Raw genomic sequence first — 9,528 nt, forward strand, 5'->3', positions numbered from 1 at the left:
GCACCTACCAGCTGCTGCCGGACCCAGCGCCACATGCCCCCGCCGTCGCCGTCCGGGTCCCGCGGGGCGCGGGGGCCACGGGGCTGCAGGTGGAGGCCGACGAGCCGTGGGGGGGTTGGGGGGTGGGAGCGGGCGAGCCCCTCCTGCTGAAGTTCCGCTCGCCGCCGCCGCCGCCACCTCACTCCCCGCGCCGGGTCCCCATCCTGCCGCGCCGGCCCCGAGGTCCTACAGGCGCGGTCCCGGCGTCGCCCCCGCCCGGCGCTGCCGAGTCTGCCGCCGCGCCGCAGCCACCTTCATTATTGACCGTTGTCACCCGAAGCACCCCCTCCACCCCACCCCCGCCCTGCCCGGCTCCCCGGCCCCACCCGGGCCCGCCCCCGGCGCCCCGGCCCGGCCCCGGACGTGACGAAAGGGGGGCACGGGCCGAGCCGGGCCTGCTCCGAGCCCGGGCGGGCAGTGCGGGCGGGGGCTGCAGCGTGGGAAGGGGTCGGGTCTCGGACACGGCCTGGGTCCCGCGCTCCCGCGGTGTGCGGGGAGCTCCTGTGGCGTCTGGGGGGTTCCGCCTGTCTCCCGAGCCTGCAGCTCGCGGCCGACTTCTCGGTCGCTACCTCCTGTTGCCGGTCTGGTCCTGGCTCTCCGCCTGCTTCGGTCCACGCGGCCGCCAACACGCAGACGCACAGTCTGGAGTGTGCACGACTGAAGGTTAATCCCCAGAAGTCCCGGTTTGGGTTGGCTTTTACCTTCTCAGAGCCGGAGGTGGTGTCCCCCTCGAACTCAGCCCATTTCTTTAGCGAGGGATGGGATGATTTTGGAAGGCTTGCAGTTCCCCTTGTCCCGGTTCGACATGGACCGGTCGGTGTTTGTAGGAGAAAGGACGAGATATTCTGCCTTGCTGCGCTAACTTGGACAGGTTACGGGAGAAAATACTTTGTCGTTAACTGCCAAACCCCTGAAATCAAAAACACCTTAGAAGAAGTAGCTTGACCTAGGTTAAGTGTGTGGATGAGGAGATAACGTAAAAGCAGGTGGCACAAGGCTTTGAAGGTCTGGCTTTGTTCAAAACCAGCTCCCTGTATACATCCTGTTATGAATATGTATTATGTGCGGTGTTTTTATTGAATTAAAGCACCCTTCACCAACAGACAGACGCTTGTGGTGTAAAAAAAAAAAATGTAGCAGAAACAGACATCTAAATGAGATTTGCATGACTGGGCAAGACATTGCATATGTGTACTCGGTCTTGTCGTTTCAGTAGATATTCAGTATTATGTAATGCTTATCCAACACCACAACTAGAGCCTTTTTTGAGGGAAACTGATGATTTATAATACACCTGGTGGAATTTTGTGTTATGAGCTCCCAGCTTCAAAAACAGCTAGATACAAGTATTTAAAATGAGAAAGTAATCTTACTTTTGTTCTTATGATTGAACCTTACTTTATAATCCTAAAATGAAGTTTGAGGTTCTTCCTTGGTGGAGCACTGTATATCCCAGGCCCTTTGTCAAACATTTGCAAGCTCTGATTTAGCACCCAGCAATTCTTCCTATTATATGGGTGCAGAATGGAGGCTCACTTTAAATAATTTGGCAAAGCTGGGTTTCTCTTGAACTGTCAGGAAATAGAGTTCATGCAATATTAACAAACCAAAATAATGACCATGTTACCTTATTCGCATGCAAATGGTTGGATTACAAATTGGATCTGAAAATTTTTATTTATATGCCACTAAAATTTGTCAAGATAACATAAGAAGTAGCAGTCCAGAGGACACTTTGTGCGTCATTATTTAACTTTGTCCCAAATTTTGGAAGATAGCAAGTGGGAGGAGTTGACTCTTAAGTGCTATGAAAAGATAGGGTAAAAAATTATCTCAAGATAACCATGTAAATATCATGATTGAATATCAAACTTTCAGGAGCAGAATGAGCAGTCCAAGCAGTATTTTGTTCTAAGTATTTTTCAAGAGCAATATTACACACTTCATAGTAATGACAGGAGCGTGAGATGGGGAGTATTTTTATACTGTGGTTATAACCTGTAAGTGGTGGTTAAGTCCACTTAATGTGTCATGATCAGTAGTTTTTAAAACTAGAGTAGAAAACAGCATACACTGCACATTGTAATATATTGTTTTGTGAAATTTTGGGTTCAGGTGTGTGTATGCACACACATGCGCATGTGCACAGTATAGAAGGAATTTCTTTCTATTGGCTGTGGCTGGAAACGTTTGAGGAATTTTGAGAATGGAACATGCAGGACTTAAAAAGGCAAATACCAGCGGTAAAAGAAAGGGGGGAAAGAATGATAGAAGGCAATATTCATTCATTTATTCCCTGCTATTTCTTACATGTTTCAAGCATCAAAAGTATGCATAACAACTGCCTGAAACCAGCAGGATGGAGGGCCCCCTTCTCTTTGAGTGGAATTCACAGTCAAGCTGGAAAGAGGAAGTACATAACCATCTAATACAGTGTATAATAAAGAATTATTCTGACAGTAGTCACTCATTGTAGAAAACTGATGCCGGCGATAGCAGTTGGGCAGGGCTTCAGAACAGAGCTGAGCTTGACAAGGGAGGCTGAAGGGAGGCAGAACAAACAGATGTTTGAGGCCCAGCAAGTGTGGAGTCGTGAGAGGTGGGGTTGGGAAGGGAAGTCATAGAAAGGGGGAATTTCTAGCTGCTCACAGAATTCACAGGAAATAAATCATTCCTGGAGTTTTCTAAACAAGGAAATGGCAGGACAAAATCAGAGCCATAATTCACAGACACTGTGTGATAGGCTGGAGAGAAGAAAGGTCAGGCGGGAAATTCTGCAACAGCGCAACAAGAGTTGAAAAGTGCTGGCCTGGGAAAGAGCCAGAAGTGACTGCATGTTATTGGAATAGGAAGTTGTGTGTGATGGATGACAAAGAAACCTGAAACTTCAGCCATTCCAAATGAGGTGACAGATGCTCCAAGAAAGTAAATTTACCAGCATCATATAACAGCCACTGAATTCATGGTAAATATGGTTGTGTTCATGTGCGAACTTGTTAATATGATTCTGTGCTAGTTATACTTGTGAGACGTGTTCATTCCCAGGAAAAACACATCTCCAAGTTCCATGTAATAGTGATTCTGAGGTATAACACAGACAAAACAAAGAGTGTGAGTTTTCTTGATCTTGGACCGCCAATAGCACAGACTGTCACTTGTTAAGGTCTCAATTCACAGCTCATTCATTTTGGTGCTCACAGTGTCTAAAGAGTGCTTCCTAAATGTGAGATGAATGAGGAAGTCAAGGCCAGTGAGTGAGTCGTTAGGGAAACCTGATCTAGTTAGGAATACCAGTGATGCAGAGCAGAGCATACAGACTGCTGGATCCACAACTGTATGCAGTGAGACCAGGGGTCACCACCTGTTAGATCCAGGGGACTCTGTTGCATGCCTGCCAGGCGACTTTAAGGGCCGGTCTGCTGGGAGAATACAGAGATTGGCCAATCTCTTGCTTTGCAACAGATTTCTGTAGCCATGGAGCTCTCAGAACAGGCCCCAGAAACTGCTCTGTCTCAGTTTTTAAAGAGGCAACTATCCACTTCCTCAAAAGTTGTTAGTGGATTACAAATGATTCCACTTAAAAGTCATTTCTTTCTGACAATATTCCCAGAGATGAGCATTGTGGTGCAATGGGCTAAGCTGCTGTTTGTGACACCAGCATCCCATGTTGGCACTGGTTCTAGTCCCATCTGTTCCACTTCCAATTCAGCTCCCTGATGGTGCTCCCAGGAAAGCAGCAGCAGATGTCCCAACTGCTTGGACCCTCGCCACCCCTGTGGGAAACCAGAATGGAGTTTCAGGCTCCTGGCTTTGGCCTTGCTCAGCGCTAGCCATTGCAGCCACTGGGGAAGGAAGATCTCTCCCTCTCTCTTTTTCGATGTCCATGTATCACTCTGTGTTTCCAGTAAACAAATATGGAAATCTTATTTTTTAAAAGGCAAGCCAAAAAAATTGTAATCCCAGGATTTTCAGACTAAACTTTAGGCTTTTTCTAGTACTGAACAGGCCTATGTATTTTATCCTCTTGTGAAGAATTTCATTAGGAAAAATATCACATTACATATTTTCATCTGTTCTTGAAAATCCATCGAGCAGATGCCAGTGTGGGCTAAGTTATATGAACTGTGTTTTTTTCATTGGGTTATTTATGCTTACAGAGAAGTGAAACTCAAAGCCACTGTGAAAAATCAGAGTCTGTTAAAATGATCTCATTCTTGAAAGGTAAAAAGGATGGAAAATATAAATGTGTTCTGCACATCGCTAGGTTTATTTTTAAAATTTTTATTTTTATTTGTTTGAATGGAATAAACACAGAGACAAGACAGAGAGTTCTTCCATCTACTGCTTCACTCCCCAAATGCCCACAGCAGCCCGGGCTGGGCCATGCCAAAGCCAGGAGTCTGGAACTCACTCAGGGTCTCCCAGGAACACAAGTGCTTGAGGCATCATGTACTCCCCCCCTCCCAGGGTGCACACTTCTCAGGAAGCTGGACTTGAGGCAGAGGAGCTGGAACTCAAAACCAGCACTCTGACAGGGGGTAGGCGGTGCAGGTGTCCCAGGCGACACTTTAACCTGCCGTGCTACAATTCTCACCCCCGTTTCCTCAATTTTTATAAAACAGCATTCACCCTTACCCTGGTTCTCATGACCACTCATGCAAATGAACATGCTATAAATTGCCCATGCGACTGCTTAGCGCGTATTAGCAGGAATGCTCAGCTGGGGGAGTACTGTTTATGGAGGATTTCCTGAAGTCCATGCACGTGAAAGAAAAATCATTAGAACTCTTTGGTTTTTTTTTTTTTTTTTTTTTTTTTTTTTTTTGTTTTTTTTTTTTTTTGGCTCTTCCTGTGATCACTTTTACTGAACTGCAGTTTGGGAGCACACAGCTTAGGTCTAGGGACAGAGAAGCAGGGTCAGGAGCCCTACAACCATGTCTGCTGGGGAGAAGCGAGCGGCTGAGACCAGGGCTCACTCGCACGTTGTGGCCTCTTACCAAAGCCAGCTCTACATTTAACTGTGCTTCTCTTGAGCAACTAGTTTGTTTTATAATCTTGTGGGCATTTCGAATTATGTAACTGAATATGCTTCCTTTCGTGTTTGTGTTGGTTGTTTAAAAAGGCAGAGGCTTACATATATCAAGTTCCCAGACCCTGTGATAATTATCTGATTAATTACTTTTACTCCAACTTTTTCATTTGCCTATTCTTAGTTTCCTTTTGGCTGGTTACTCTTTTAATTGTTTTTAATTTATTTGAGAGGTAGAGCGAGAAAGCCCTCTCATCCATTGGTTCATTCCCCAAATGCCTGCAATGGCCCAGATTGGGCCAAAACTCAGAGCCAGGAACTCAGGCCAGATCTCCCACGTGGGTGGCAGGAACCCAATTACTTGAGCCATCACAGCTCCCAATGTCTGCATTAGCAGGAAACTGGAGTTAGGAGCTGAAGCCAGGCGTCATACCTGGGTACTCCAACATAAGTGGGCATCTTAACAAATAGGCCAAGTACCTGCTCCTACTTACTCTTTATATCTTTATAAAAATATCTTTATATATATAATTTATATATTTTTAAAAAGATTTATTTATTGAAGGGCAGAGTGACAGAGAGAAAAAGATCATCCATCCACTAGTTTATTCCCCAGATGGCTGCAACAACCAAAACTGGGCCAGGCAAAAGTCAGGAGCCAGGAACTCCATCCGGGTCCCCCATATGGGTGGCAGGAATTCAAGTACTTGAGCCATCATCCATTTCTTCCCAGGCACATTAGCAGGGAGCTGGATGGAAGTAGAGTAACAGGGACTCAAACCAGCACTCCAAAATGGTTGCAGGCAACCCAAGCAGTGGCTCAACCCATTGTGCTATAATGCGACCCTCACTCCTCTTTATTTATATATACTATATATATATATATGTGTGTGTGTGTGTGTGTGTGTGTGTATAATATATAATGTGTGTATGTATCTTTTCTAAATCACCTTGAATATTTTTTAAATAGAAGAAATAAAGGGGGCTGGTGCTGTAGCGCAGCGGGTTAACTCCCTGGCGTCCTATATGGGCGCCGATTTGAGTTCTGGGTACTCCACTTCCAATCCAGCTCTCTGCTATGGCCTGGGAAAGCAGTAGAAGATGACCCAAGTCCTTGGGCCCCTGCACCCACATGGGAGACCTGTAAGAAGCTCCTGGCTCCTGGCTTTGGATCAGCGCAGCTCCAGCCGTTGTGGCCAATTGGGGAGTGAACCATTGGATGGAAGACTTCTCTCTGCCTCTCTTCTCTCTGTGTAACTCTGACTTTCAGATTGATAAATAAATCTTTAACAAAAAAAAAAAAAAAGAAATAAAGGAAAGCATATGACATGTCACTTATGATTACAAAGTTAGTTTTAAGGGGCTGGCTTTGTGGTGTAGCAGGTAAAGCCACTGCCTGCAGTGCTGGCATCCTATATGTGTGCCAGTTTGAGTCCCAGTTGTTCCACTTCTAATTCAGCTCCCTGTTAATGCACTTGGGAAAATCGTTGGAGGATGGCTCAAGCGCTTGCGCCCCTGTATTCATGTGGGAGAGCTGGAAGAAGCTCCCGGCTCCTGACTTTGGCCTGGCTCTTCCCTGGCCATTGCAGTCTTATGGGGAGTGAACCAGCAGCTGGAAGATTTTCTCTAATCTTTCAAATAAAATATTTATTAAAAGAACTCAAATATGTGTTTGTTTGACCATTCCATAAAAAGTAAACAAGTACTAAGTGACAAATGGGAAAATCAGAGAATCTTCTAAGTGGTAAATAAAACTTCACAAACTATTTAATTTGGTCTTCTGGTAAGGAAGTTTTCTCAAGATAATTCCTATTCAAATATGACATAAGTCTGTCATCATAGTCAATCTATTATTGATGGTTTTATAAGACTTAGTCATAAAATTGTACTTAAACACTTGCCTGTTCTGATGTCCAGGTACTGGACTCTGGCTGTCCACCTCCACTGTCACCTATTTTGCCGCCAGTCAGTTATTCAACAAATGTGTGCCAAGTGTTTAGCAAATGCCAGCATTGCGCTAGATATCTGGGTGAATATTCGCATAGGCCTTGCCTTCAAGAAGTTCATGGTCTAAGACCTGGGGTACTGTCCCAGAATTAGGTTGTTGATATCAGCATAATTTTATGTCTGCCAGCATAAGTTTAATCAAAAACATTGTAGGTAAAAGAAATCAGAAAGGTGCTAGCTGTACCTACATGGGAAGTTACAGGTCTGTAGAATACAGAAGCTCTATAGAAAGAGAAACTTAGAAATTCTTAGATCTGTTACCCTGATTTGAAACTTGAGACCTATTTTTTTCACTGATCAGTTCTTTCATTCTACGAGGATGTGCTAATACCTTGGATGGAGCAACCCTTCTTGCTAATCAGCATGCACACACCCAGGGAAACTTCCTGTCTGTAGAAAAGGAGAGTGATGATGTTGTCAGCGTGTGAGTGTTCATGCACACATTTATGCATATGCGTGTAAATGCTTGTGCCAGGAAGAGAAGTTGGGGGAGGTGATGTGTGTGTGTTTTGTTACTTAGCTCACTTGATATTTATCCAGAGTTACTAATCAGTGTAAAATGTAGGTTCAGTCCCCAGGGGTGGTTGTTAGCTTCACACAGAGAGAAAATCTCTGTCCTATGACCATCGTTTGCACTTCCAGTCCCAAAATGCAATGAGAGAGAGCAAGTGACTCAATGGAATCAGTAGCATGACCAGAAAGCTCAGTCGTCTGATGGTAGATAAATATTATCATTATAAATAAGACAGAGGATAAATATTATCAGCATAAATAAAAGATAAATGCATATTAACATTATAAATAAAAATAAATTATAAATAAATAAATATTGTCAGGGCCAGCACTGTGGTGCCGAAGGTTAAAGCCCTGGCCTGCAGTGCCAACATCCCATATGGGTGTCAATTCAAGTCCCAGCTGCTCCACTTCCGACCCAGCTCCCTGCTAATGTGCCTGGGAAAGCAGTGGAGGATGGCTCAAGTGCTTGGGCCCCTGCACCCATGTGAGAAACCTAGAGGAAGCTCCTGGCTTCTGACTTTGAGTAGGCTCAGCTCAGCTCAGCTTTGACTGTTTTGACCATTTGAGGAGTAAACCAGCAGATGGAAGAGTCTCTCTCTCTCTCTCTCTCTCTCTTTTTCTCTTTCTGAAATTCTGTCTTTCAAAAACAAATCTTTAAAAATAAATAAATATTGTCATAAAGAAATTGGATCATTTAGGAGGAGGGGAGAAATCCTTAATTATAATAAGAAAAGTAAAAAACTTTTATGTGCATGTTTTCTTCTGCATTATTTTAATATGTTCTTTTTAAATGTAAGTACCTGTATAGAAAGTAGTGTTACTTAACCTTAAATAATATAATAATACGTGTGACTTCTAAGGAACAGGCTTTAGTTCCACTGAGGAACGAATGCAAATTCATGTGATGGTTCCACAAGGTTGCATTAGAATCCTCAATGATGTGCTCAGTTCACTTCACTGAGTGGTTTTGATGCTTCAGGTGAGATGCTTTCTGTTGTGTCAGTGAATTGACAGCAGATTGGGAGTGATGCCAGCGTGTAGGTTGCACGATCCTTTTGATTTTCAGCTCTGTTGTGTTTTATCAAGTTACTGTTTAATCCCGATGCAGTACTTGGTTGTCCCACTACCTCCCATAAAATGAATACCCCAGCAGCTGGGGCCGGGGTGCTAGTCACATGCCAGAAAGAACCAATCTTACTTGAGGCCACTTCGTGGCTGCCTCAGAGTCTCAAAGTCTCAATGGGAGTTTTCGGTAAGGCTTTCTCGAAAGAATGTAGATGGGATTTGTCTCCAGTGGAAACTTAGAAGTCTCTTCTTCCTAGATTTTCCTTCTTCCCCTCCCCACGTGTTCCTGTTCCAAATTCCCACCCCTCAATTCAGAGGTCAGGGAGAGCCGCTGAATCTAACTTGGGAAAATGACAAATTACTTGCATTCTTCAAAGCAGGACATTTGCTATGATGATGGCCTGTTTTAACATAACTTTGATGCTGTGTTATTAGTTTGCATATTAATGCATGCAGTTTTTTTTAAATTGTGTAGAACAGTAAACACCTTTATTGCCTGAGGTCGGACAGGAGGGAGGAGGACTGAACCTGCAGCTGGAAGTCCAGCCCATTGCCCTCTAGCATGCAGCCATCGGCGCCCGCACTCTGGTTCCAGGTCTTTTTTTATTATTATTTATTTATTTATTTATTTATTATTTTTGACAGGCAGAGTGGACAGTGAGAGAGAGAGACAGAGAGAAAGGTCTTCCTTTTGCCATTGGTTCACCCTCCATTGGCCGCCGCAGCTGGCGCATTGTACTGATCCAAAGCCAGGAGCCAGGTGCTTCTCCTAGTCTCCCATGTGGGTGCAGGGCCCAAGCACTTGGGCCATCCTCCACTGCACTCCCAGGCCATAGCAGAGAGCTGGCCTGGAAGAGGGGCAACCGGGACAG

The 9,528-nt window shown here is 44.8% G+C and overlaps 1 protein-coding gene and 1 long non-coding RNA gene across 10 annotated transcripts in view; one reads left to right on the plus strand and one right to left on the minus strand.

Moving 5' to 3' along the window:
• Positions 1-876, minus strand: part of ATP11B (ATPase phospholipid transporting 11B (putative)) — a 112,440-nt gene extending 111,564 nt beyond the window's left edge. For 3 of the 9 annotated variants that reach the window (XR_011388036.2, XM_008266558.5, XM_070072458.2), the window contains exon 1: positions 9-379. Coding sequence is in view for 3 of the 9 variants with exons in the window: in XM_008266558.5 (XP_008264780.2) it covers positions 9-35 (27 nt within the window). In the remaining 6 variants the exon portion in view is untranslated. Of the gene's footprint in view, positions 1-8; positions 380-740 lie in introns of those variants that run through there. The other 6 variants (XR_011388037.2, XM_070072462.2, XM_089332123.1 and 3 more) reach the window with 4 other exon arrangements.
• A 1,906-nt stretch (positions 877-2,782) lies between these two features.
• Positions 2,783-6,401, plus strand: LOC149127054 (uncharacterized). Its single transcript, XR_016233220.1, has 2 exons — positions 2,783-3,004; positions 3,749-6,401. It is a non-coding gene; the product is annotated as an uncharacterized LOC149127054 (long non-coding RNA).
• Positions 6,402-9,528: the final 3,127 nt, after the last annotated feature.

This window comes from Oryctolagus cuniculus, chromosome 4 (assembly GCF_051225735.1).
Source record: "Oryctolagus cuniculus isolate XC-2025 breed Fujian yellow rabbit chromosome 4, ASM5122573v1, whole genome shotgun sequence".
Lineage (NCBI taxonomy): Eukaryota > Metazoa > Chordata > Mammalia > Lagomorpha > Leporidae > Oryctolagus > Oryctolagus cuniculus.